Here is a 27,928-nt window from a genome sequence, read left to right as displayed (position 1 = left end):
ATCCCAAGGGTTGGTGCAGGCTGGGGGCTGGCTGGCTAGGCAGCAGTTCTGCAGAAGAGGCCCTGGGGGTGACAGTGGCTGAGAAGCTGGATACGAGTCACCAGGGCGCCCTTGTAGCCAAGAAGGCTAATGGCATATTAGGTTGCATTAGGAGGAGCATTGCCAGCAGATCCAGAGATGTCATTATTCCCCTTTATTCGGCTCTGGTGAGGCCACATCTGGAGTGTTGTGTCCAGTTCTGGGCCCCCACTACACAAAGGATGTGGACGCATTGGAGAGGGTCCAGCAGAGGCAACTAAAATGATTAGGGGGCTGGAGCACATGACCTATGAGGAGAGGCTGAGGAACTTGGGTCTGTTCAGTCTGCAGCAGAGCAGAGTGAGGGGGGATTTGAGAGCAGCCTGTGACTCCCTGCAGGGGGTTCCAGAGAGGCTGGCAAGAGGCTGTTCTCGGGGGGGCAAATGCAGGGGGGTCAGTGGTCTCACGTAGCGGTGGGGGAAGTCTAGGTTGGACATTAGGACAAAGGTTTTCTCTAGGCGGGTGGGGAAGCCCCGGGCTGGGTTCCCTGGAAGGGGGGGATCTCCTTGCCTTGGGGTGTTTCAGTCCCAGCTGGTCCCAGCCCTGGCCGGGATGGCTGAGTTGGGCGGATCCTACGCTGGGCGGGGGGCTGGACTCAGTGGCTGCTGAGGTCCCAGCCAGCCCTGGGATTCTGAGTCCTGACGGCCCTCGCCCCAGAAGGGTGTGAGACCCTCCCCAGGTGAGGCTGGGGGCAGGTCTGAGCAGCGGGAGGGGGCAGGTGGGACGGCAGCTTCCCCCCAGCAAATGATGCGGGGGGGGCTAGCTGGGGGGGCAATTCCCCATCGGGGGGAGGGGAATGGGCCAGATTCCCAAGCCAATCGCTGTCATTTCTTTTTGATTTCCGAGTAGACAGTGCCGTTCTCCCGCTGGGGCTGGGGCCCGGGCGCCGGCTTCTGGGCTCCCGAGCCGAAGGCGAGTGTGGAATAGTGAACATCTGGGTCAGCCTGCAAGCCAGGAAAGCCAGGTCAGCGCCGCCCCGGGGGGCCCAGGAGTCCTGCCTCCAGCCCCGACCCCCTGCTGGAACCCCCCACCCCACTGCCCTCCCAGAGCCAGGAGGGACCCAGGAGTCCTGCCTCCAGCCCCGACCCCCCGCTGGAACCCCCACCCCACTGCCCTCCCAGAGCCAGGGGGGCCCAGGAGTCCTGCCTCCAGCCCCAACCCCCCACCCCACTGCCCTCCCGGAGCCAGGGGGACCCAGGAGTCCTGCCTCCAGCCCCGACCTCCCCCGGAATCCCCCACCCCACTGCCCTCCCGGAGCCAGGAGAGACCCAGGAGTCCTGCCTCCAGCCCCGACCCCCCCGCTGGAACCCCCCACCCCACTGCCCTCCCAGAGCCAGGAGGGACCCAGGAGTCCTGCCTCCAGCCCCGACCCCCCGCTGGAACCCCCCACCCCACTGCCCTCCCGGAGCCAGGGGGACCCAGGAGTCCTGCCTCCAGCCCCAACCCCCCACCCCACTGCCCTCCCGGAGCCAGGAGGGACCCAGGAGTCCTGCCTCCAGCCCCGACCCCCCGCTGGAACCCCCCACCCCACTGCCCTCCCGGAGCCAGGGGGACCCAGGAGTCCTGCCTCCAGCCCCAACCCCCCACCCCACTGCCCTCCCGGAGCCAGGAGGACCCAGGAGTCCTGCCTCCAGCCCCGACCCCCCGCTGGAACCCACCACCCCACTGCCCTCCCGGAATCAGGAGGGACCCAGGAGTCCTGCCTCCAGCCCCGACCCCCCCGCTGGAACCCCCCACCCCACTGCCCTCCCGGAGCCAGGAGGACCCAGGAGTCCTGCCTCCAGCCCCGACCCCCCGCTGGAACCCACCACCCCACTGCCCTCCCGGAATCAGGAGGGACCCAGGAGTCCTGCCTCCAGCCCTGACCCCCCGCTGGAACCCACCACCCCACTGCCCTCCCGGAATCAGGAGGGACCCAGGAGTCCTGCCTCCAGCCCCGACCCCCCGCTGGAACTCCCCACCCCACTGCCCTCCCGGAGCCAGGGGGACCCAGGAGTCCTGTGGCTGCACATGAAGGCTCCTTACCATTGTGGGTTTCTTGTCCCCGACACCCTGGCCTGCAGGGCAGAGACAGGAGACAGACGGGTCAGACACACGACAGTCCCGGGATACGCCCCCCAAGCAGTGACCCCCCCCAAGTGCAGCGGGCCAGGTGGCACCAGCTGGGTCAGTGGCCACAGCGGCCGGGCACTGGAGGTTCCTGGTGGTGGGGTGGTGTCCCCAAAGGGGGAGGGGAGAGCAGGCAAGAGGGGAGCAGGCAATGGGGCGCAGGGGGGGGGAGGGGAAGGGCACCCCAGGCTCACAGGACCCCAGCCTGCGTCTCCACAGTGTGGCCCCAGGTTCCCAGCACCAGCCACGTGGCTTGGCACTAGGGGCCAAGAGGAGCAGGGTTGGGGGATGGGCTGAGCAGGGGACCCCCGGCCCACGTCGCCCCTCGCCCCTCCCTGCCCCCTGAGCCCCCCGCACCAGGGGACACCCGCAGCCCAGAGCAGCCACGGGGGGAGGGAATCCCAGACGGACTCTTGCACAGTGGGGGCTGGTGCAGCTGTGATGTCACTTCCTGTCTGACTCAGGAGTTTCCCATCATGCCCTGTGCTAGGCCCTCCATCATAGTCTGGTGCAGGGGAGCAGCAATTCAGGCATGTGGCTGGCAGGCCCCGCCCACAGTGGTCACAGGCCCCGCCCACAGTGGTCACAGGCCCTGTCCATGCCCATGCAGCAGCAAGCGGTGGGGCTGCTACTTACTGGGGGGGGGCGCGGCCTGGCCTCCGACAGGAACGTGCTGCTCAGGCCCCCTGGGGGAACAGCAGATTCTGTGTCAGGCCAGTGGGGCAGAGTGGGGTGGGGGGGCATCCCCCATCTCAGGGGGCAGCAACCAGCCGGCTTCCCCAGCACTGCCAACTGGTGCCCCACACCCTTCTCTCCCCATGGACCATCAGGCCCCCCCTCCATCTCCCCAGCCCTCTATCTGACACCCCTGCCCTCCTACACCCACCCGTCTACCCATCCACGACCTCAGCCCCCCGCCACCTCACTCCACCCCACCTATCCATCTCCCACCCAGCCCAGCCCCGATTCCACCTCCACCCCTGCACTCACCCGCCTGCCCAGCCCTCCCCGCAGAGTAGTTGTAGCCCAGTTAGTCCCCATGGCTATGTCTGCACTAGCCCGCTAGTTCGAACTAGGGATGCCCCATGATGCTGTACGTCTAGTGGGGATTCATTTCTCCGAAGTGCCTGACTTTGGACCAACCCGCCGTTCCCTTTGCCAGCCTGTTGCCCAGTCGCCGAGCTCGGCGGGGGCTTCGGGAGGCTCGTCCCAGTCTGCTTTGGTGAACTCTCCCGAGGAGTCTGGTGTCTGGCGCGGTGTGTGGGGGAGTCCCCGACCCTGCCCCCCACCGCGGCCAGAGGGGACTCTCAGGCGGCAGGTAGAGAGAAGGTTCATTGGGTCCCAGGGGCACAGCGCAGGGCGGGAGCAACGTTAGGACAGGCCCCGAGGGCCAGCGGCCTCCTTCCTCCTGGGGGAGGGGCTCACGGGTCCCTCCCCCCTTCCCTGCTCCCAGCCCCCTCTCTCCTCCCAGCCCCGCCGAGACCGACCCTTCCCCCAGGCCCTGCCCCCAGCCCGGTGCAGCCCCGCCAGCCTGTCACCCTCCCGGGCAGGAGTTCTCTCCTGTGCCTGCCCTCAGGTGTCGGCCCCACACACTCTGGGGTAAGTCCTCCCCCTCCCCCTCCCCCAGCCAGTGCTGCAGGGCCCAGAGAAGCCACGCACACGCACACGCACACGCACACGCACACGCACACGCAGCTCAATACAGCAACGACTGACTGTAACACCCCCCACTACGGCCCCACCTCCCACTTTCCCCTTTCTCCAGATCCTATGAATAGGTTGAATAGGATGGTCCCAGGACAGAGCTGGTGCGGTCCCAGGACTCCTACCCCCCCCCCCCCCGCCCCCCAAGCAGGAAGGCAGCAGGGGGAAGGAAGTCGCCGGCGCGTCAGAGCCCCAGCTGTTCAGGCAGCGCGCCGGCTGTTTGGGGAGGGGAAGTCCAGCCTGGGACCCTGGATGTGGGGTGCAGCTGTGGGGCTGCGCCCCTCCGCTGTGTGTCCGAGGGAAGAGCCTCCCTCGCCCCGCCCTTGTTACGGCCCCGGGGTGGGACGATGTTTCCAGCGCGCATTGCTTTCCGTTGGCCGACAGGACATCTCATGGGCCATGCTGGCGCCCCGTCGCTGAGTTCGGGGAGATCTTTGGGGAGCTCTTCAGTCTGCTTTGGGCTTAACCATCCTGACCAGTTTGGGATCATCGGCACATTTTGCCACCTCCCTGTTTCCCCCTTTTCCGGGTCATTTATAAATAGGTTGAATAGGACGGGCCCAGGACAGACCCTCAGGGGACCCCACCGGTTACCTCTCTCCACTCGGAAAACTGACCATTGATTCCTGCCCTTTGTTCACTGTCTTTTAACCAGTTCTCAGTCCACAAGAGGCCTTCCCTCATAGACCATGACAGGATACTTAAGAGCCTTTGGTGAGGGACCTTGTCAAAGCATTGCTGGGAATCTGAGTCCTCTGGATCTGCTGGGTCCCCCTTGCCCACATGTGTGTTCACCCCTTCAAAGGACTCTAGCAATTAGTAAGGCAGGATTTCCCCTTCCAGAGACACTTTACACCTAAGCTTAAACAAAGACATCAATTATCTTACCCCTTACAAAGATAGCTTCCCCAATTGTCACCTTTAATATCATTAGCTCACAGACATTTACCCCCCCATCCCCCCTCTGTTCTGAAATGTGATTTGTCTTTTCATATTTGTTCATTTATTTAATTGTATCCTTTGGTATATATGGTTGTGACTACTTTCTTCCACTATTTGATCTGAGGAAGTGGGTCTGGCCCACGAAAGCTCATCATCTAATAAACCATCTTGTTAGTCTTTAAAGTGCTACATTGTCCTGCATTTTGTTTCAGCTACCCCAGACTAACACGGCTACATTTCTATCACTCCTCTAAAGATGTTTTTTTATCTCTCACGGTTTCTTTTACTGGCTGTTAAACCACGGTGGCACTTTTTAGGTTCTCTGTCTCTGGTTTCTAAGTTGCGGGATACATTTAACTTGGGCCTCTGTGATGGTGCCTTTGAAGAGTGTCCGTGCAGCTTGCAGGGAGTCTCCTTTTCTCACTGTGCCTTTTAATGTCTGTTCAACGCCCTCCTCACCTGTGTCGTTCCCCTTTCTGGAATCCAGAGCCACCGCGCTGGGCTGCTGAGGTGTTTTTCCCACGCCAGGGATGTTCACTTGTATCCCGCTGGTCAGTAGTTCCAAGCGGCCCAGTTACCTTGACCTCTTGGGGCAGATCCTGCTCCACTTGGGACTATGTATTGATCCATCCTCCCACCCACCCACAGACATGTCCACATCAGTCATCTGTCCATCCATCCGTCCGTCCATTGACAGCTGTCTGCCCAGCCCACCCCTCCCTTTCTTCCTCTTGCCTCGTCCACCCTGGCCTCCCCAGCAGGGCAGCCCCCAGCCCCAGGCACCCCGGCCCCTGCGCCGTTACCTTCCATTTCTGCAGAGCAGCAAGTAGAGCAGGCCCCCGACCAGCGCCGCCCCCGCCAGGGACCCGATGACAATCCCAGCGATGGCTCCGGGTGACAGGCCCGAGGGTGATTGTGGAGAAGAGTCTGGAGGAGGAAAGGGAGAAGGGGGGCGTCAGGGAGCCCAGCCACGGCCCCCCAGCCCTGCGCTTGCCAGCGCTGCTCCTATTGGTGCCCCTCCTGTTGGGGGCTCTGGAACCCCCATCTACTCCAGCCCCCTCCCCCGGAGACACCAGGGCAGCTGAGCCAGGGCCCCCCAAGCCTGACAGGGCTGGCCCCAGAAAGGCCCCGGGATGTGGGGTGCCCAAAGGGCAGGAACGGGGAGGTGTCCTGGTGCTGCCCAGCCCCCTTGGGCGCAGGGAGGTTTGGGGGTGCCAGCCCCCCTGTGTGCCTAGCGCTGGCCGAGGGGTCTGAGCTCTCGCGCTGCTGGGAGCCACGGGAAAGGCTAAGATGTCGCCAGGGACAATTGCAGGAAAAGCCCTGGGCAGGTCGCAGGCAAAGAAACAACTTCTCAGGGCCTGGGACTTGTTCCCTGCCCTGGAGCCGGGCTGCCGAGGGGGTGACAGGTGGGTCCCATGGGGGGGACTGACAGGCCCAGACCCGCTGCCTGGTGGGGGGTTGGGGCTGCCCAGTCCTGGCTCTACCTCCGAGTCCCTGCTGCCTGGCCCAAGGTTAGGTTCTAGCAGCCTCTGAGCGTACACACGGGGGGGGGGTGGGGGGGGGGCACAGCCCTGGGAGGCCACGGGGGGGGCAGAAAGTGGGGGGGGGGCCAGGCTCTAGCCCAGCTGCAGCAGCTGACAGTCCCGGGGTGGGTGACCAGATCGCGCCTTCGCGATGGGGCTGGGAAAGGCCTTGGCGGATCCCCTGCCCCCAAGCACAGCGGAGCCCCCTCCAGCCATGGGGATACAAACCCCCAGGCCAGCCGCAGTCCAGGCCCCCCAGCACCGGTCCCTACACGGCGGGGGTGGGGGTGGCGCACTGAGTCCCAGCTGCCCCAGGCCCCGGGTGCTGCGAACACCCTCGCCCCGGACCCTGCCTGCGGGAAGTCCCAGAGCTCAGTGGAGGCACCGAAAGCCAAAGCCCGTCAGTCCGTGCCAGCGGCTGCCCATGTGTCCGCGCAGAGCCGCAGTGGGGCAGCCAGACGCGGCGCGAGCCAGGACCCAGCGTCTCCCCCTCCCTCCGCCGCTCATCGGGGAGGCGAGACAAATCCCATCAACCAGACACTGGGCGAACTCCCCGCCTCTTCACATCCCCGACCTGGCTCCATCCAGTGGGCCGCGCCCCTGCCCTGACCCCACACCTGGCCCCACAGAGCCCCACAGCAAAGCAACGCCCAGCTCCCTCCCGGGGACTCACCCGGGCCTGGCACCCGCACAGCGACCGACGCCCAGGCAGTGAGGTTGGTGCCCGAGTTGTGAGCCTGGCACTCGTACGTGCCCTGCTGAGCGCTGGTCGTGAGGGTCAAGGTGAAGCTGCTGCCGGTCTGGCCAGTGTCGGTGCCGTTGAGAGCCCAGCGATAGCTCGGGGCTGGGACGGAGTCGGCGACACACGTGAGGGTCAGAGGGGACCCCAGGGGCAGGAGGATGGGGCCTGGTGGGTCTATCCTGGCGGAGTCTGGCCCATCTACACAGAGAGAGACGGGGCAGGAGACGGTGGCACCAGAGAGGGGTCTCTGGTGACCAAAGCCACACACCCCACCCCAGAAGCAGCTGCATCTTGCTGGCCGGGCAGGGCGGGCAGGGCCGGGGCTGCGGCTACTCACAGGTCACTGTCACGGGGCTGGGCTCGCTGCGGTTGGAGCTGACGGCGTTCCCGACCTCGCACTGGTAGGCGCCGGCGCCGCCCCGGGTGACGTTCAGCACCGTCAGGGTGCGGTTGTCAGGGGACAACACCAGCCGCCCGCTGGGCCCAAGGGGCTCCCCGTCCCGGAGCCAGAGCCAGGTGTCGGTGCTGGGGGAACTGTTACACGTGAGGGAGAAGGTCCCGTTCTCAGGCACCAGGGTCTGGTTGGGCGTCACCGTGGGCCTGGGCAGCATTTCTGTGCGAGGAGCAGAGAGAGCGTCACCGCGGGCCCTGTGCCCCCATGCAGCGTGGGGGCTGCTGCCCCACAGACGGGGACAAGTCCTGGGCTCGCTGCCATGGCGCGTGTGGGAGGGGTCCCGATGTAGCTGCCCCGCCGCTGCCCTCTGGGGTCACAGAGCCGGCTCTTTGCTATGGCGCAGAGATGAGCGGCCACCATCTGGGCCCCGGCCCCTCCCACAGTACCGGCCCCTCCCGGAGCCTAGGGGGGTTCAGGGGCTCTCGGCGCTGGGCAGAGGGGACCGAGAGGCTCCGGCGCCCAGGGGGTTCAGGTGCTCTCGGCGCTGGGCAGAGGGGACCGAGAGACTCCGGCACCCAGGGGGCTCAGGCGCTCTCGGCGCTGGGCAGAGGGGACCGAGAGACTCCGGTGCCCAGGGGGTTCAGGCGCTCTCGGCGCTGGGCAGAGGGGACCGAGAGGCTCCGGCGCCCAGGGGGTTCAGGCACTCTCGGCGCTGGGCAGAGGGGACCGAGAGGCTCCGGTGTCCAGGGGGTTCAGGTGCTCTCGGCGCTGAGCGGAGGGGACCAAGAGGCTCTGGCGCCCAGGCTCCAGTCCAATGGCCAGGTCTCGAGCCGATCCCATGAGGTGGTCGTCCCGCAGGGCGCTTGGTGCCGCCAGACCCTGCACTGGGTCCCCGCTGCCCGGCCCAGGCCCAGGCTGGGGGTGGCGTCGCTGACGCGTCCTGGGCTCTCTACCAGAGCCTCTCTCTCACTCCATGGAAGTCGGGGGGACCAGTGGGGTGGGGGGCAGCCCCCAGCGTGACCCCCGTTCCTGCTCAGCCCTATAGCTCTGCAGGGGCCTCACTGCGCCAGGCACTGGGCTTCTCCCCGTGTCCCCTCAGTGTCTGAGCGGGGAGGGGTGCCCAGAGCCCGCCACAGAGCCAAGGACACGCTGGTCTGTGCTAGTGGGGGGGGGTTGGGTTTGGGGGGGCTGCATGTGGGGGGGTGCTCAGGCCCCGGGATGTGGCTGGGTAAATGTGACAACGGGGGCTGTTTGTCATTGCAGGGACCAGCCCAGAACTGCCAGGGGGTGCAGAGGGGAGACCCCAGCACCCGGCCCAGCTGGTCCCAGCGAGGGGGGAACATTGGGGGCAAGGGGGGCCCAGGCGACCCTGTTACCTGCAGAGACACTGGCGGGGGGGCTGTTGCTGGCGGCAATGGGGGCTCGGCTGGGAGATGGGGGCTCGGATCGGGGGTGGCCGGAAGAGACAGAGCCCCGGGCTGAGGGGAGACTCAGACGTGGGGGACCGGGGGGACCAGGCCGACTGGCCTGAGGGACCCGTTGCTGTTCACAGCCCCATACCCCTCCTGTGGGGCTGGCCGGGGGTCGCCCTGGGCTGGGAACAGGCTGGGCTAGTCCCTTGGGAGGGGAGGCCCCGGGGTCCAGAGGGAGGGGCCCCCCCGAGGGGCTCACAATGGCAGGCAGCTGGAGGCCCTGAGAGGCACCGTCCCGGAGGTGGGGGGCGGCCCCCAGGTGAGAGGGGCCCCTGGGAAAGGGCTGTGTCACTGCCGCCGGGCTGGGGGGCTGGGGGGCTCCCCTCCCACTCCCTGCAGGGCCCAGGGAGGCTGGAGCGAGGCTGGTCTCAGGGGTGGCAGATGCTCAGGCTGCCGGGGGGGATCTAGGCGGGATGTCAGGAGACCGATTTTCCGGGGGGGGGGGAAGCGCTGGGACGGGTTCCTGGGGGGCGGGGGGGGGGGGGGTTGATTTCATTCCCCTGGGGCCTGGCCAGGACGACTCCGCTCGCAGGCCAGGCCTGCCTGGGGCCTCGCTGAGCAATCGCCTGCCCCTGGCCCCCTGGCCTGGGAGCCCTGGCTGGGCCCTGCTCCCGCCTGCTCCTCCCGCCGGCTCCCCAGCCCCAGCGCGTCTCCCCGACACCCAGACCACACCGGGGGGGTCTCCGTCCATAGGGCTGTCTTGGTCCCAGCCCTGGCTGGTCGATTGAGAGGGGCTGGTCCTGCGCTGGGCAGGGGGCTGGCGCGATGCCCCCTGAGGTCCCCGCCCGCCCTGGCCGGCCTGGACTCTGACAGTGGACGATGAGGGGTCCTGTTGTCAGGGCGACGGTGGACGATGAGGGGTCCCGCTGTCGGGGGAACGGTGGACGATGAGGGGTCCCGTTGTCGGGGCGACGGTGGACGATGAGGGGTCCCGCTGTCGGGGGAACGGTGGACGATGAGGGGTCCCGTTGTCAGGGCGACGGTGGACAATGAGGGGTCCCGCTGTCGGGGGAACGGTGGACGATGAGGGGTCCCGTTGTCGGGGCGACGGTGGACGATGAGGGGTCCCGTTGTCAGGGCGACGGTGGACGATGAGGGGTCCCGTTGTCGGGGCGACGGTGGACGATGAGGGGTCCCGTCCCAGCGCCGGGGGAGCTGCTGCACGTGAGGGGAAGGGCCCGTTCTCAGGCCCCAGGGTCTGGCTGGGCGTTGCTACAGGGCTGGGCAGCATTTCTGTGCCGGGAACGGGGGGGGGGGGGTCACTGTGGGCCCTGCCCCTGCCCCTGCCCCCACCAGGGGCCGCGCTGTGGGTGTGGGGGGGGACAGTTCGTGGGGCTGCCTCCCCGTGGGCCACCTTGGACATTTCCTTTGGCCATTTCCATGCCAGGCCGTGGGAGACAGAAATCGGGGCCGGGGGGGGGGTCAGTTAACCCCTCGGCTGCCGGAGTCCTGTCACAGCCGGGGGCGCCCCAGACACGGAGCAAACGGCGGCCGGGGGGGGGGTGTGGGCATCAAACCCGGCAAGACCTGGGCCCACGGCCAAGGGGCGCCCGGCAGAGCCTGGACTCAGGCAGGAGGCCCCGGAGCTGCTGCCTGGACGGGGGTCGCTGGCGCTGTCTGAGCCCAGGACGCTGGCACGGGCCGACCCGGGGGCTGGGCGCAGGGTGATGTCGTGGGGGACGGTCCGTTCGCTGGTCGCTACGATTGGGCTGTGGATGAGCCCTACTGGCCTCCGGTCCTGGAGCCAGGCCTCAGGCTGGGCGGGCAGGCTCCATGAACTGCTCCGGCATCATCAGCTTGCGCAGCTCCTCTGCGGTCTGGGCCCCGCCCCGCACACCCACTTGCAGCAGGATTGCGCAGGCGGGAGGCCAGATCCACATGGGTCTCCCGTGGCCCCTTCTGCACCCCCCGGAACTTCCTCCTGTACGTCTCAGGGGTCAGCCCGGACTGTGCCGCAGGGCCTCCTTGGCCCGGTCGTAGTCACCCAGCTGCAGATCCTCCAGCTGGCTGAGCACCCGAGCGGCCTCCTGATCCAGCAAGGGGGGATCTGGTGCAGCTCACAGGCTCACTCAGAGGAGCTGAGGAACTGTCCATGTCCCCCACGTCCTTACACTGAGACAACGAGCTTCTCCAAGTGCCTGGCCGCCCCGGCCCCCTGGGGTCCTCCCCACTCAGCGCAGCCGGGCCCCTCGGCTCCTCCGCCCCGCCACGGCCCGCTCATGCTGCTGCTGCCTCTCCTGTTCCTGCCGCTGCCTCTCCCGGTCCTGGGGCTCCATCTCCCGTTCCCGGCGCTCCTCCCTGCGGTCCTGCTGCTCTTTCTCTTGTGACTCCAATTCCTTTGGCCTCAGCTCCATCTCCAGCCGTCGCAGCTCTGCCGTGCCGGATTCCGGCCTGGATGAACCGCTGCTGGAGGAGTGTGGCCTGGTGGGTGCCGTGTCTGTCTGGCAGGCTCCAGCCCCCCCTCCGGTCTGAGAGCCTGACACGCTCCCTGGGGGGGTCTGGCTGCTCCCCGCTGGGACAGGATCCCAGCCCTGTGGCTGGTCATTCTCTTCCAGCTGGGCAATCAGCTGGGGCTTGGTTGCTTTCCGCACAGGCAAGCCCCTCTCTCTGCACAGCCCCACCAGCTCTGCCTTCAAGAGTCGGGCGTAGGCCATCTGCCCGCTGGGCCCCTCGGTGCAGACTCACCAGTCTAGTGCTGCAGCGCCCCACGATTCCCAGGAACCGCTTCGCTCTGTCTCCAGCACGCCTGGCTCTTACAAGCCTCCAGCTTCTCTTGCGCCCGCCACTCACTGCTGGAAACTCCCTCCACAGGGTGCAGCGCATCCTGCTCCTGACACCCCTGGGACGGCGCGTCAGGTCCCCCGACCCTGCACCCCCGCAGCAGCCAGAACAGGCTCCGCCAGCCGGTAGAACAGGGGGGTTGTTGCTGCTCCAGGATACAGCCCAGCACAGACGGGATGTGGCTACAGGAGTCAGGGCCAGGCAGCTCTAGCCCCTTGGGGTGGGGTGCCCAGGCCCCTCAACTCCCAGCGCTCGGCTTAGTCCCCTCTCTCCACGTTTCTTTAGCCAAGACTGACTCTTCCCGAAAGCACCCCCTGCCTTTGTCCCAGCCCCTCCCCCCTCCCGTGAGAACCGTTGGGTCACTGTCATGACATGAGGGTCCTCAGGGTGACCCCCCCCCCGCTGGGCTGTGCGCACAGAGGCCAGCAGGGGCCACCCACAGCCCAAGCACAGCGCCCAGCGAGTGGACTGTCCCCCCACTACATCACACAGGCGGAGCTCAGGACACAGGCACGGGGCCGATCCATGGGCTGGGAGCAGGGTGACAGGCAACAGGGTGTCCCAGGCAGACAGGCAGAGCCCAGGACACAGGCGCGAGGCCGACCCCCGGGCTGGGCACAGGGTGACAGGCGACAGGGTGTCCCAGGCAGACAGGCGGAGCTCAGGACACAGGCGCGGTGGTTTCCAGAGACGCTGCGCCTGGATCCCAACTGCCCCAGGACTGGTGATGCCCCCTCTGGGGGCTGCTCCCTGCAGGGAAGTGGCCCCACGGCACCGGGCTGACTGTGTCTCCCTGCAGGGAAGCGGCCCCCACAGCGCCGGGCTGGCTCTGTCTCCCTGCAGGGAAGCGGCCCCACGGCGCGGGGCTGGCTCTGTCTCCCTGCAGCTCCAGCGTCTGGCTCCCCGGTGCCTGCAGCTCAGAGCCCGGGTCTGTCTGCCTTCCTGTGTCACGGACGCCCCATCTCCTGCCCCGGGAGCCCTGCTCCCTGACCCCCGGCTGGAGCTCCCCCTGGAGCACGGCAGGTGACGGAGCCACATTGAGCCTGGTCGGACGAGAATCCCTGGAGAACTCAGCCGGAGAGTCCTGAGCACCCCGGACAGCATCAGCCCTCGTGCACCCGGAAATTGCCCTCCCCATCCAGGGACTGGTGAAGCACCCAGAGAAACTGAGGCACGCACGCAGGGTCACTGCTGCATGGTGGAACTGACGTGCACTGGCACCAGGGCAATCGCACCCCTCGGTCTCTGCTCTCGGCCAGTGGGGCTGAGCTGGCTGGAGGCTGCAGGCGTGCGAGGGAGGCTCCGACAGGCTTCCCCAGCGCTTGTCCCGGGGGAGGAGCCGCCTGCTGGGCCCGGGGACCGGACGACGCTTCCCCGGCTCATTGGGGCAGAGAGGAGGCAGAGAACGGCGGGGGGCGGGGGGCGAACGCCTCGGAGGGAGCCACCGGCAGCTCCCAGCGCGCTGCGCCCAGAGCCCGGGGGACGGAGAACAGCCGCCCCTGGGGGAGAGCAGACCTGGGGGCGCCCAGACGCGGAGCCGGGCCCAACGAGGGGGTGGCTGGAGGCTGAAGGTGGATGCGGACGCGGCCCACTTGACCCAGGCCCAGGTTGGGAGCAGCTGGTGGACGAGCGCCCGCGGGCAGGGTGGGTCCCCGTCTGGGCTCCGGGCTGGGGCAGCCAGGGCGAGGGCGACTCCAGGCAGGGCCAGGGGGTTTCTGGGGCGGCTCCAGGCAGGGCCAGGAGGATTCTGGGGCGGCTCCAGGCAGGGCCAGGGGGTTCTGGGGCGGCTCCAGGCAGGGCCAGGGGGTTTCTGGGGCGGCTCCAGGCAGGGTCAGGGGGTTTCTGGGGCGGCTCCAGGCAGGGCCAGGGGGTTCTGGGGCGGCTCCAGACAGGGCCAGGGGGTTTCTGGGGCCGGGCGCTGCAGGAAGCCAGAACAGATGGTTGAACCCGCCCTGCTGGGTGCAAACTCCAGGAGCCAGTTAATTATTGACGAGCCATTTCCAGCAACTTCCCACTTCTGACACGGCTGGGCTGGCACTGGCAGAAGATTACAGCCACGCTCACAGGGTGGGGAGTTCGGGGTGACAGGCACATGGGGGCGCTGATGTGGTCAGGGTGACAGGCGCATGGGGCAGGACTGGCGGGGGTCAGGGTGATAGGCGCACAGGGAGGACTGGCAGGGGTGGGGTGACAGGCACACAGGGAGGACTGGTGGGGGTGGGGTGACAGGCGCACAGGGAGGATTGGCGGGGGTGGGAGTGACAGGCACACAGGGAGGTCTGGCGGGGGTGGGGGTGACAGGCGCACAGGGAGGACTGGCGGGGGTGGGGGTGACAGGCACACAGGAAGGACTGGTGGGGGTGGGGTGACAGGCACACAGGGAGGACTGGCGGGGGTGGGGGTGACAGGCACACAGGGAGGACTGGCGGGGGTGGGGGTGACAGGCACACAGGGAGGACTGGTGGGGGTGGGGGTGACAGGTGCACAGGGAGGACTGGCGGAGGTGGGGGTGACAGGCGCACAGGGAGGACTGGCGGGGGTGGGGGTGACAGGCACACAGGCAGGACTGGCGGGGGTGGGGGTGACAGGCGCACAGGGAGGACTGGCGGGGGTGGGGGTGACAGGCGCACAGGGAGCACTGGCGGGGATGGGGGTGACAGGCACACAGGCAGGACTGGCGGGGGTGGGGGTGACAGGCGCACAGGGAGGACTGGTGGGGGTGGGGTGACAGGCGCACAGGGAGCACTGGCGGGGATGGGGGTGACAGGCGCACAGGGAGGACTGGCGGGGGTGGGGGTGACAGGCACACAGGCAGGACTGGCGGGGGTGGGGGTGACAGGCGCACAGGGAGTACTGGTGGGGGTGGGGTGACAGGCGCACAGGGAGCACTGGCGGGGATGGGGGTGACAGGCGCACAGGGGAGCGGTTCTAGCTGGTTTCACCCAGCCCAGCGGATGCAGCCGGGGTCAGTGCTGGGCTCCCGGCTTGGCCTGAGCAGTTTCCTGTTAACCGGCTGCTCAGCCAGGGCCAAACCCCGTGTAGCAGGGCCCGGCCGGGGGAGGAGGCCCCGGGGCTCTCGGGTGGGGGGGTTGCCTGGCCGGGGGAGGAGGCCCCGGGGCTCTCGGGTGGGGGGGTTACCTGGCCGGGGGAGGAGACCCCGGGGCTCTCGGGGGGGGGGGGTTGCCTGGCTGGGGGAGGGGGGCCCCGGGGCTCTCGGGTGGGGGGGGTTGCCTGGCCGGGGGAGGAGGCCCCGGGGCTCTCGGGGGGGGGGGGTTGCCTGGCCGGGGGAGGAGGCCCTGGGGCTCTCGGGTGGGGGGGTTGCCTGGCCCCGGGGGAGGAGGCCCCGGGGCTCTCGGGGGGGGGGGTTGCCTGGCCGGGGGAGGAGGCCCCGGGGCTCTCGGGGGGGGGGGTTGCCTGGCTGGGGGAGGGGGCCCCGGGGCTCTCGGGTGGGGGGGTTGCCTGGCCGGGGGAGGAGGCCCCGGGGCTCTCGGGTGGGGGGGTTACCTGGCCGGGGGAGGAGGCCCTGGGGCTCTCGGGTGGGGGGGTTGCCTGGCCGGGGGAGGAGGCCCCGGGGCTCTCGGGGGGGGGGGTTACCTGGCCGGGGGAGGAGGCGCCGGGGCTCTCGGGTGAGGGGGTTGCCTGGCCGGGGGAGGAGGCCCCGGGGCTCTCGGGGGGGGGGGTTGCCTGGCCGGGGGAGGAGGCCCTGGGGCTCTCGGGGGGGGGGGTTGCCTGGCCGGGGGAGGAGGCCCCGGGGCTCTCGGGTGGGGGGGTTGCCTGGCCGGGGGAGGAGGCGCCGGGGCTCTCGGGTGGGGGGGTTGCCTGGCCGGGGGAGGAGGCGCCGGGGCTCTCGGGGGGGGGGGGGTTGCCTGGCCGGGGGAGGAGGCCCCGGGGCTCTCGGGTGGGGAGGTTGCCTGGCCGGGGGAGGAGGCCCCGGGGCTCTCGGGTGGGGGGGTTGCCTGGCCGGGGGAGGAGGCGCCGGGGCTCTCGGGTGGGGGGGTTGCCTGGCCGGGGGAGGAGGCCCTGGGGCTCTCGGGTGGGGGGGTTGCCTGGCCGGGGGAGGAGGCGCCGGGGCTCTCGGGTGCGGGGGGGGGTTGCCTTGCCGGGGGAGGAGGCGCCGGGGCTCTCGGGTGGGGGGGGGGGTTGCCTTGCCGGGGGAGGAGGCGCCGGGGCTCTCGGGTGGGGGGGTTGCCTGGCCGGGGGAGGAGGCGCCGGGGCTCTCGGGTGCGGGGGGGGGTTGCCTTGCCGGGGGAGGAGGCCCCGGGGCTCTCGGGTGGGGGGGGGGGTTGCCTTGCCGGGGGAGGAGGCGCCGGGGCTCTCGGGTGGGGGGGTTGCCTGGCCGGGGGAGGAGGCGCCGGGGCTCTCGGGTGCGGGGGGGGGTTGCCTTGCCGGGGGAGGAGGCGCCGGGGCTCTCGGGTGGGGGGGTTGCCTGGCCGGGGGAGGAGGCCCCGGGGCTCTCGGGGGGGGGGGTTGCCTGGCCGGGGGAGGAGGCGCCGGGGCTCTCGGGGGGGGGGGGGTTGCCTGGCCGGGGGAGGGGGCCCCGGGGCTCTCGGGTGGGGAGGTTGCCTGGCCAGGGGAGGAGGCCCCGGGGCTCTCGGGGGGGGGGGTTGCCCGGCCGGGGGAGGAGGCCCCGGGACTCTCGGGTGCGGGGGGGGTTGCCTGGCCGGGGGAGGAGGCCCCGGGGCTCTCGGGTGGGGGGGTTGCCTGGCCGGGGGAGGAGGCCCTGGGGCTCTCGGGTGGGGGGGGTTGCCTGGCCGGGGGAGGAGGCCCCGGGGCTCTCGGGTGGGGGGGTTGCCTGGCCGGGGGAGGAGGCGCCGGGGCTCTCGGGTGGGAGGGGGGTTGCCAGGCCGGGGGAGGAGGCCCTGGGGCTCTCGGGTGGGGGGGTTGCCTGGCCGGGGGAGGAGGCCCCGGGGCTCTCGGGTGGGGGGGTTGCCTGGCCGGGGGAGGAGGCCCCGGGGCTCTCGGGTGGGGGGGTTGCCTGGCCGGGGGAGGAGGCGCCGGGGCTCTCGGGGGGGGGGGGGTTGCCTGGCCGGGGGAGGAGGCGCCGGGGCTCTCGGGGGGGGGGGGGTTGCCTGGCCGGGGGAGGAGGCGCCGGGGCTCTCGGGGGGGGGGGGGGTTGCCTGGCCGGGGGAGGAGGCCCCGGGGCTCTCGGGTGGGGGGGGTTGCCTGGCCGGGGGAGGGGGCCCCGGGCTCTCGGGTGGGGGGGTTGCCTGGCCGGGGGAGGAGGCGCCGGGGCTCTCGGGGGGGGGGGGGTTGCCTGGCCGGGGGAGGAGGCCCCGGGGCTCTCGGGTGGGGGGGTTGCCTGGCCGGGGGAGGAGGCCCCGGGGCTCTCGGGTGGGGGGTTGCCTGGCCGGGGGAGGAGGCCCCGGGGCTCTCGGGTGGGGGGTTGCCTGGCCGGGGGAGGAGGCGCCGGGGCTCTCGGGTGGGGGGTTGCCTGGCCGGGGGAGGAGGCCCTGGGGCTCTCGGGTGGGGGGGTTGCCTGGCCGGGGGAGGAGGCCCTGGGGCTCTCGGGTGGGGGGGTTGCCTGGCCGGGGGAGGAGGCCCCGGGGCTCTCGGGTGGGGGGGTTGCCTGGCCGGGGGAGGAGGCCCCGGGGCTCTCGGGTGGGGGGGGTTGCCTGGCCGGGGGAGGAGGCCCCGGGGCTCTCGGGTGGGGGGGTTACCTGGCCGGGGGAGGAGGCCCCGGGGCTCTCGGGTGGGGGGGTTGCCTGGCCGGGGGAGGAGGCCCTGGGGCTCTCGGGTGGGGGGTTGCCTGGCCGGGGGAGGAGGCCCCGGGGCTCTCGGGTGGGGGGGTTGCCTGGCCGGGGGAGGAGGCCCCGGAGCTCTCGGGTGAGGGGGTTGCCTGGCCGGGGGAGGAGGCGCCAGGACTCTCGGGTGGGGGGTTGCCTGGCCGGGGGAGGAGGCCCTGGGGCTCTCGGGTGGGGGGGTTGCCTGGCCGGGGGAGGAGGCCCCGGGGCTCTCGGGTGGGGGGGTTGCCTGGCCGGGGGAGGAGGCCCCGGGGCTCTCGGGTGGGGGGGGTTGCCTGGCCGGGGGAGGAGGCCCCGGGGCTCTCGGGTGGGGGGGTTGCCTTGCCGGGGGAGGAGGCGCCAGGACTCTCGGGTGCGGGGGGGGGGGTTGCCTGGCCGGGGGAGGAGGCGCCGGGGCTCTCGGGTGGGGGGGGGGGTTGTCTGGCCGGGGGAGGAGGCGCTGGGTCTCTCGGGTGCGGGGGGGGGGTTGCCTGGCCGGGGGAGGAGGCCCCGGGGCTCTCGGGTGCAGGGGGTTGCCTGGCCGGGGGAGGAGGCGCCGGGGCTCTCGGGTGCGGGGGGGGGTTGCCTGGCCGGGGGCCCAGGGCACGCGGAGGCCTCGGGTGACTGGGGGCCTGGACGCTGGGGGCGGCAGAGCCCCCGGGTGCCTCGCACTGGGCCATCTCCCCGCACTGCCTGGGCCCAGGGGGCGTCTAGCCGGGCACCTGCCCCTGCCAACGGAACAGCAGCTGGGGCAGGGGGCTGGGGAGGGGGCATCTGTGCAGCCTGGGGTGGCCCGTCTCTGCTGTGGGGCAGGGATCTGCCCCCCAACTGCTGCAGGACCCCCCCACCGTCCCCATGGTCCCTGGGGTCCCCCAGACTCTGCCTGCCGGGGAGCCCTTGCTCCCTCTTGCCATGGGGCCCCAGCCCGCTGCAGGGCCCCTGCGTTGGGGGTATCACGCCTGGGGGGGCTGCGTGGCCCAGGCGGGACCGGCCCAGGAGCAGCTCGCTGGAGCTGGGGGCCACTGCCCAATCCGGGGGGATCTGCCCCCCCGTGGGGGAGACTGTAACACGCGGGCCCCTGGGTCTCTCCTGCCAGCGCGGAGTCAGGCGCCCGCAGGCCCTGGTGCCCGCAGGGTACCGCGCTCCACGTGAGAGCTGCGAGCGAGGCCCCAGGGAGTCCGGGACCGGTCCGCGGGCACCCAGCGAGCTGGCGGCAGACCCGGCCCTGAGCCCAGGCATCCGCAGCCGCAGAGAGGTGAATCATCTCCCCCTTCCCCCAGGCGCAGCGCGGCGCAGAGGGCAGACGGTTCCCGCGGGGCGGTGGTGCCAGCGAGGGCCGGGGGGCGCCGGAGGAAGCAGACCAGGCTGGCGGGGGCTGGAGACCAGATGCCTCGGTGAGGGGCCTGGCAGAGGCGCAGCCGGGACACTGCCCAAGCAGGCCGGAGGGGCGAGCTGGCGGCGCTGACCCACGGTGCTAGTGCCAGGGAGCCCACGCTAAGGAGGCTCCAGCGAGCTCCCCCAGGCGCCTCAGGCAGCACCAGCCCCTCTGGGGCAGGCAGGCAGGCAGGGCAATGGGCGAGGGGGGGGGCGTCTTCTCCTCCTCTGGCAGTCGGCACAAGCCCTCAGCCCCTTGCAGGGTCTCAGGATCCGCACAGGGACCCTCCCCCCCAGACAACAGACGGGCCGGGTGCCCAGAGACTCCTCTGCTTTCTGACTCTACTTCCCCAGGCAGAGGCCCCAGGGCTCCCAGGGCTTCCCCTTCACCCCCAGCAGCAGCGCCCCCTCCCCCCACAACCAGGGCTAGAAAATCCAACAGGCCTTGTAAACTGAGACAAAAAGTGACCCCCCCCAACTCTTGGCATCCCAGCACTGACAGGCATTGGGACATTGGGGGGCCGTCTCCTGCCCCCTAGATCTCAGGCCCACAGCCCTCCTCAGTGCCCTAATCCCAGCCACACTCCCACTGGGATCGGGCGGCAGGGGACCAGGATCAGGCACGGGGGGGGGGGGGGGGGAGGAAACTGAGGCTGAGAATCACATAAGTGCAAGCCGGGGGCGTGCGAGGATCTTTGCACTGATCACAGTGCACAATGGGCACCAGCAGGAGGGGAGCAGGACGTGCTAGTGGGGACAGAACCCATAGAGACTGGGGGGGTGTTGTGGGGGGTTCCAGAGTCTTTGGGGAAGCCCCCCTAACCAAATGTACAACCTAGATCTCCAGCCCCAGGGGCCCCAGTCCTGGTCCCACTGAGCACCCATGGAGGGGGCTGGGGGGACCCCAGAGAGGCCCAGACGGAGACGGGGTGAATCTGCCCCCAAACACCCCAGCGCACAAGAGCAGCTGGTCACAGCAGCACCAGCTACGCACAGGGAGGGGGCAGGGCCCCGATCCCTGAGCACTGACTCCCCTGTGCCCCCCAGCATGGACCCCTCTCGCATGCCTGGAGCACCCCTCCCCCCCAGCAGCCCCGGGGAGAGGACCAGAGCCCACGGCGGGGGTGGGGCGGAGGGGTGTGGTGGGGGAGGGTGGGAGCGCAGCTCCCCGTGGTGGCGCTTACCCCAGACGCGCAGAAACACCGCGGCGGTGACTTTGTTGGGCGGAGCGTCCATCCACAGCGAGTAGTTCCCGGTGTCATTGAGCGTCACCCCCGCGATGTGCAGGGCGCAGCCTGGCCCCCCTGTCTCCCGCCCCGTGTGCACCGGGCCGATGCTCGGAGCAGACGGTGCCGACGGGTAGTAAGTGAGGATCCGTCCGGGCTCATCAGAGGTCGCTGATCGGTACCAGGCGCAGCTCAGCACGTTCTGCGGAGGATCCCGCGGGGCCAGGCTGACGCCCCCTCCCACCGCGGGGCTCGGCGGGCTGAGGACGATGGTCCCTGGGGGCCGGGTGCTCTGGGCCGGTGCCGGCTGGAGGCAGGAGCCCAGGACGGAGGCTGCGGGGAGCAGAGAGTCAGTTGGGAGGGGGAGCCGGGCGCAGGGGGCTCACACAAGCAGGGTTCCCAGATGCTTTAACTAAAAATACCGACCCCCCCCTAAAAAAAACACCGTTGAGAAAAAAAAGGGGGAGACCAAACGTGCTGAGCAAAAAATAGATAGAAAAATACGAAAAACCCAGCATGGCCCCTTTAAGATCTTTGGGGCTTTTTTTGTCAGAGTCCAGCTGGTTTTCTTACTCTGTGCGGGACGAGAGCTCCCCTGCGGAGCCAGATAAGCGGAGGGGGGGGGGGAGAAGTTGCGGGGGGGTCCAGGAGGGGCCGGAGACTGGGCCCGTTTGCTGAGTGTGTGCAGGGCTGCCAGGTGTCTGGTGTTTTCGCCTCCTGGCAGGGGAAAAAAGTCAGAAAATACTGGACATTTTAGGTGTTTGGTATTTTCTGATTTTCTTTACCGAACAGGAGGCGAAAATACCAGACACCTGGCGACCTGACGCACAGGGCCTGGGGGACACGACCCGCGGGTGCCTGGCCAGGGGAGACCTGCCGCCCGCTGCACAGGGCACGGGACAGACCCGGAGCCCGTCCAGGCCCGGCCATCCAGAGCTCGGCCCGGCTGCCTGGGACCTGCCCCGGCTCCAGCTCTCGCTCCCCAGTCCCAGAGCGGAGGCAGGGGTGGGAGCAGGAGCTGCTGATGGCCCATGGAGACAGGGGGTGTCCCCAGAGCCGCTGTGGGAGAAACGAGTGAACCCCCCTCGCCGGGTCTGACACACCAGGGCAGGGTTGGGTGTGAGTGAGGGGTGTGGAGGGGGGGTTGGTGCCCCCTCCCACTGGGACAGGAGGGGGGGCATGTGGGGCTGGCAGCCCCTGGGACGTGGTGCTGGGCAGGGACGTCTGGTGAGAAAACGTCCAGGGCCAGAGCTCAGAGAGTGGAAATCAGAGCTGCTCCGTGGGACCCAATATCCACCCCCTGGCACCTGGGGGGGGGTAAGGAGACAGGTAGTGGGGCTGTCTGTCAATCACAGTTAACTTACACAGTTATCTCCAGAAATCAAGACTCGTAGTAATGAATTGTGACTAGTCGCCCTGTTACACGGCAGAGCCGCGATGGAAAGGCATGGAATATTGGACGTTTTCTACATTTCCAGAGATTTCCAGCCCAGCCCAGAGCCCTCGGTGCTGCACTTTGCTATTTTACTAACGATTCTTTCCCTGTCGAAATGCACCAAAGAAACGCGAGTGACCCTCCCTGGCCCGGCAGGATTTGAGTGAGCCCGGTGGCCCCTCAGCAGGGCTGTGGCCAGGTGTCCCACGGTCCTACCAGCCACCAGCTCAGTTCTGGGCTGTGATTTGGCTGATTTACCCCCCGGTGTTCTCAGAGCCCAGCCAGCAGCGGCCGTGTGGGTGATGCTGCTCGACGATACCCGCGTCTATGGTCTAGGCCAGTGGTGAGTAACCCGGGGGGTCGTGGCCGCCTTCCTGGGGGTCGCAGCGCTCCGATCCGGGCTGGCCAGTACTTTCTTTTCCCGGCTCAGCGCCCGACACACACGCAGCAGGGGTGGGGGGAGTGGCAGGGGGCGGACTGGAGCTTTAAATTAAAGGGGCTGGAACAAAATGTTCCTGGCTTGTTTTGTTGTTGTTGTTGGGTTGAGTTTTTTTGCTCAACATTTTTTTTCACTTTCTTATTTTATTTTTTTAATTTTGGCTCAACAAAATGTTTCCTGGCTCCAGGGGTTGCGAATGAGGAAAGGCTGAGCACCGCTGGTCTAGGCGGTACTGGATACAGATTCAGGGTCGTGTTGTGAGGGCGGGGGGCTGGACTCGATGCCTCTTGCAGTCCCTTCCAGTCCTAGGGTGTGTCTAGACTACATGCCTCCTTCGACGGAGGCATGTAGATTAGCCAGATCGGAAGAGGGAAATGAAGCCGCGATTAAAATAATCGCGGCTTCATTTAAATTTAAATGGCTGCCCCGATCTGCCGATCAGCTGTTTGTCGGCAGATCGGGGGAGTCTGGACGCGATGCCCCGACAAAGAAGCCTTTCTTCATCGACACAGGTAAGCCTCGTGAAACCAGGCTTACCTGTGTCGATAAAGAAAGGCTTCTTTGTCGGGGCATCGCGTCCAGACTCCCCCGATCTGCCGACAAACAGCTGATCGGCAGATCGGGGCAGCCATTTAAATTTAAATGAAGCCGCGATTATTTTAATCGCGGCTTCATTTCCCTCTTCCGATCTGGCTAATCTACATGCCTCCGTCGAAGGAGGCATGTAGTCTAGACACACCCCTAGTGTCTGTGATTCTATGATCTCCCGTGGTCCAGCATGTTCTCGGGCTCGGCTCCGGTCAGGTCCCCGGGTGCCGGAGCGGAGGGTTCAACCTGTCGTGTTTCTCAGTCCCTCGCACAAACATGCCCTGAGATCTGTCTGGTGGAAGAGCAACTGACACGTGTGGAATTTCTGCTCCATGGCTGCTCTCAGAAGTGAAACATGGAAAACTAGAGCAGGGGTGGGGGCCGCAGGCCCGGGGGCTGGATGTGGCCCCAGAGACTCAGAGTCAACCCCCAGCACTGGGGAGCAGACACTGGCTCTCCGGCCCCCCAGCTGCTCCCCTGGGGCTGGAGCACACAAAGTCTGCTAGGCTGGCCCCCTAGGCTCTGAGGGTCGTTCTGCTTCTCAGGCTACATCTGCCCTGCAGCGCTATTTCGAGACACCAGAGTGTCCCGACATACCTGTCCCGCGTCCTCACTGCTATTTCAAATCGAACAGGCTCGCTCTTCCAACGTCCCTGTACGCCTCATTCCACACGGAGTAAGGGACGTTTCGGAATAGCGGGGTATTTCCAAATTTGTGTAGATGGCGCCAAAGTACAAAATAAACTATTTCAAAATAAGATTTGCAGTTTGCGTAGCTCAGATTGCGTATTGTATTTTGAGCAACGGTGCGCTGTAGACAAAGCCTCAGGTGCCACAATGAGGGTTAGGTTTTTTTTCCACGTCTCACTTGTGTGCAGCCCTCAACTGATTTTTCTGTGGGTCAGTGGCCCCCAACACAAAAAAGGTTCCCAGCCCTGCCTTAGAGGCCACAAGTCCACTCAGTCCTACTTCCTGTTCAGCCAGTCATGCAGGCAAACCAGTCTGTGGGGTTTGGGGATACTGCTGCCTGTTTCTTGTTTACACTGTCCCCTGAAAGTGAGAACAGGTGCTTGCAGGGCACTGCTGCAGCTGCCATGGCGAGGTATTTACGTGCCAGATGGGTGAAAGATTCCTGTGCCTGGGGGCTTTGGCCTCACCCCAGAGGACGCGCTTCTAGGCTGGTGGCGCTGGTGACAAAACTGCAGGAATGAGATTTGTAACAGAACTCCTTGGGAGAACGTTCCCTCTCCTCTGCTTCCCCCCTTCTGCCGAGAGTTCCCGCTCACCTGACGCCCCAGCACCCGCTGCTCATTGGAAGAGCACCTCACTGCCGATCTGAGCCCGCGGGAGGGCGGTACCAAGGTGAGATCTCACAGGGCGCTGCGGCAGCGGCCCAGTGGGTCTGAATCTGAAGCGCCTGCAACAGCTGAGGGACAAGGCCTGGCCCCTGCTCCCAGGACCCGTAAAAGGGCAACACTCTGATGCAGAAACTGCAGAACCTGACCCGCCCGAACAATCAGCCTTCGGCAGGTGGCGTCTGCCTGATCAAAAGGAACAGTCACTGGCCCACGCCATTCTGGATCGCTACCGAGCAGAGCCCGACATCGGCAGGTGGTGTCTGCCTGATCACAATGAACAGTCACCGGCCCGCGCCGTTCTGGATCGCTACCGAGCAGAACCCGACATCAGCAGTTGGAATGGGGGTTGGGCAGGAAGGGACATTGGAACGTTTAGTGCATGCCAGCCACAACACCGCCATGTGAACACCTGTTCCACCTCCAGGTGACATTGCAAACAAGCAGCAGGCAGCATTACACCCCACCAATGGAACCAAGCCTCTTTGTCTGCACGACTGGCTGAAGAAGAAGTAGGACTGAGTGGTCTTCTAGGTGCTAAAGTTTTCCATTGTTTGGTTTTCGAATGCAGTTCTTTTGGTACATCATTCTACACCTGTAAGACAACTGGCATGAGAGAGAGACTGCATTACAGCATCTCTCTCAACTGCACTGTAAATACTATCGTGTTTATTGTTACAGTGCACATCGTTATAATAAATAGAAAGTGAGCAGTGTATGCTGGGTTGTGCTGTAGCTGAAATCAATGTGTGAAAATGTATCAACATCTACAGATGTGTCTGTCAATGATGTTCTACTATTGTCTAAGTGTGCGATTAGTGAGTCAGCAGGGCTGTGTGAGGGGGAAGCCGCAGTTCTCCCGCCGGGGCCTGCTGGGGCCATTTTCCGCTCTCTGATAAGGGCCGCCGGCTGGGGAAGTTGCACTTTGATTAACTGGCTAATGGGATGGGCGATGCGGGCGCTTCCACCTTGGCAGAGGGGCTGTTGCTGCATTTCAAGGGCAAAGTGGGGGACTCACACGCCCCCCCCGGCCCCGCTCACCCCATGGTGTCTCCCAGTGGCAGCGGCACATGGAGCCCAGGGCCAGCTGGGGACTGGCTCTGACAGAGGCAGCGCGGGGGGGGGGGGGGGGGAGTGACCAGTCGCTGAGTGGGTCAATTTCTCAAAAGCATTAGCTCATCAGATTGTCAACTGGGGTATGTCTACACTACCCCGCTAGTTCGAACTAGGAGGGTAATGTAGGCATACCACACTTGCTAATGAAGCAGGTCCCAGCCAGGGGCTCAGGGCTGCTGCCTGCCCCACATGGCGGGCCCGGGGCCAGGCAGCTGGCTGCTACAGCCCCCACCCAGCAAGGAGGGGGGGTCCTACATGATTAACTGATAAGCCTTGGCCTGTAACATAATCTTGTTGACTCTCCCCCCCCACGACTTGCTGCCTGTGATAGAAGCGGTGGTGCTGGTGGCGGTGGCGGTGGAGGTGGCGGTGGTTGTAGCAGCGGCAGTGGGGGGGGGGGGGGCAGGCTGGAGCCGACACACACAGGGAGCCCCTTTCAAGCCAGCTCCCAGCACAGTTACCTCCCAAAAACCTTTCTCCCCCCATCACTCCCTCCTACGGGTGGGGGGGGGCAGCAGGAGCCAGTGCGGGTGCTGGGGGAGCCGGCTTAAAAACCAGTTCCCCCAGCACCAGCTCTGCCGTGCCACCTGCCTCCCCCTTATCAGAGGCAGCAGTGCGGGGGGAGGGGCGGGGGAGGCTGCCGCCTTCCAGCCTCTGTCCATGGGGAGCCCGGGACGCCGTGGAGAGGCTGGTGGGAGGCCCCTGACCCGGGGTCCAAGCGCCACCGTCCAGACCCCGACCACGGGGCTGCTGCCCCCCCCCCCAGCTGCATTAACTGTCACATCCCTAGTGAGGGGATGGGGGGGGAGATACAGACACAAGGCCAACAGAGGGTTCATAGGGGGACAGACAGGCAGACGGGGGTACGTAGGACTGACAGGCAGACGGGGGAACGTAGGACAGACAGGCGGGTAGAGGTATATCTGTGGATATACAGGTGGACGGGGGTACGTAGGACAGACAGGCAGACGGGGGTACGTAGGACAGACAGGCGGGTAGAGGTATATCTGTGGATATACAGGTGGATGGGGGTACGTAGGACAGACAGGCAGACGGGGGCACGTAGGACAGACAGGTGGGTAGAGGTATATCTGTGGATATACAGGTGGACGGGGGTACGTAGGACAGTCAGGCAGACGGGGGTACGTAGGACAGACAGGCGGGTAGAGGTATATCTGTGGATATACAGGTGGACGGGGGTACGTAGGACAGTCAGGCAGACGGGGGCACGTAGGACAGACAGGTGGGTAGAGGTATATCTGTGGATATACAGGTGGATGGGGGTACGTAGGACAGACAGGCAGACGGGGGCACGTAGGACAGACAGGTGGGTAGAGGTATATCTGTGGATATACAGGTGGACGGGGGTACGTAGGACAGTCAGGCAGACGGGGGTACGTAGGACAGACAGGCGGGTAGAGGTATATCTGTGGATATACAGGTGGATGGGGGTATGTAGGACAGACAGGCAGACGGGGGTATGTAGGACAGACAGGCGGGTAGAGGTATATCTGTGGATATACAGGTGGATGGGGGTACGTAGGACAGACAGGCGGGTAGAGGTATATCTGTGGATATACAGGTGGATGGGGGTATGTAGGACAGACAGGCAGACGGGGGTATGTAGGACAGACAGGCGGGTAGAGGTATATCTGTGGATATACAGGCAGACGGGGGTACGTAGGACAGACAGGCGGGTAGAGGTATATCTGTGGATATACAGGTGGATGGGGGTATGTAGGACAGACAGGCGGGTATCTGTGGATATACAGGCGGATGGGGGGTATGTAGGACCGACAGGCGGACGGGGGGGGTGCATCCGGGGACAGGCAGGGGCAGAGGACAGCCGGGTGCTGGTGTCCCAGGGCGGGGCTGACCCGGCTCCCAGGTACCAGCCAGCACGGCCCAGCACCAGCAGACGGGTCAGCCTGGGGGTGGATCCTTGGGGCGCAGGGGACCCACCTGAGACTGGCCCCCGTGGCCCCTGCCCTCTTCTCCAAAACCACCAAGCCCACCCCCCTCCCCTGCCCATACCTGCACTCCCCTCTCACCTGCCAGCAGCAGCCCCTTCCACGCGCCCCCCCATGCGGGGGGATCGCAGCGCCCAGGCAGGTGCCCCATGGCCCCTCCCCGGGCTGTGCAGGGGCTGGCAGAGAGCGCAGTGCGCGTGGGGCCGGACGCTGGGTCCCCTCAGGAGCGGCCGATCCAGCTGCCTGCGCTGGCTCCCGACTGAGACTCTGCCCCTGGGGTGGGGACGAGACGGCTCCGGTCCCCTCCGCCCCCAGGGGCCGGGCTAACCCTGAGCCAGGCCCTCGCCCGGGCTCCCTCCCCTCTTCCTGCCCAGCCGTCAGTTCCCTGCACCTGCGGGCTCTGGGCTCGGGCAGGGCAGGGGGGAGCCAAGGGGGGACCCGCCCGCTGTGCCTGGCACACGCCCACATCCGACCAGCCGAGTCACGCTCAGCGGGGGGGGCACTCACCGAGAGACACCTGCCTGGTGGGGCTGGGCAGGGCCCTGAGCAAGGGGCCCCAGGCCTGGTGGGGGGGGGCTGGGCAGCGCCTGGCACGAGGGGCCCCAGGCCTGGTGGGGGGGGGGGCTGGGCAGCGCCTGGCACGAGGGGCCCCAGGCCTGGTGGGGGGGGGGCTGGGCAGCGCCTGGCACGAGGGGCCCCAGGCCTGGTGGGGAGGGGGCTGGGCCGGGCCCAGTGCGAGGGCCCCAGGCCTGGTGGGGGGGGGGCTGGGCCGGGCCCAGTGCGAGGGCCCCAGGCCTGGTGGGGAGGGGGCTGGGCCGGGCCCAGTGCGAGGGCCCCAGGCCTGGTGGGGGGGGGCTGGGCCGGGCCCGGTGTGAGGGCCCCATGCCTGGTGGGGGGGGGCTGGGCCGGGCCCAGTGCGAGGGCCCCAGGCCTGGTGGGGGGGGCTGGGCCAGGCCCTGT

General features: G+C 67.5%; 1 protein-coding gene across 3 annotated transcripts; it reads right to left on the bottom strand.

Annotated features, from left to right (window-relative positions):
* Nucleotides 1-178: 178 nt before the first annotated feature.
* On the bottom strand, nt 179-27,316 carry LOC142824343 (cell adhesion molecule CEACAM6-like). Of its 3 annotated transcripts, XM_089772394.1 has the most exons (8): nt 27,050-27,312; nt 20,024-20,398; nt 7,436-7,711; nt 7,030-7,296; nt 5,637-5,760; nt 2,824-2,873; nt 2,104-2,135; nt 179-1,022 (listed from the first exon to the last, which is right to left on the bottom strand). In XM_089772394.1, exons 1-8 carry the CDS (start codon nt 27,117-27,119, stop codon nt 903-905), a joined length of 1,314 nt encoding a protein of 437 aa, XP_089628520.1. In that variant the 5' UTR covers nt 27,120-27,312; the 3' UTR covers nt 179-902. The 3 variants fall into 3 exon arrangements, with proteins under 3 accessions (XP_089628520.1, XP_089628521.1, XP_089628522.1); XM_089772395.1 differs by lacking the exon at nt 2,824-2,873 and having other exon boundaries at nt 27,050-27,316; XM_089772396.1 differs by lacking the exon at nt 7,030-7,296 and having other exon boundaries at nt 27,050-27,316.
* Nucleotides 27,317-27,928: the final 612 nt, after the last annotated feature.

This window comes from Pelodiscus sinensis, chromosome 22 (genome assembly GCF_052426305.1).
Source record: "Pelodiscus sinensis isolate ZL-2025 chromosome 22, ASM5242630v1, whole genome shotgun sequence".
NCBI lineage: Eukaryota > Metazoa > Chordata > Testudines > Trionychidae > Pelodiscus > Pelodiscus sinensis.
Note: the sequence above shows the minus strand (reverse complement) of the source record. Positions and strands in the feature narration are given on the sequence as shown.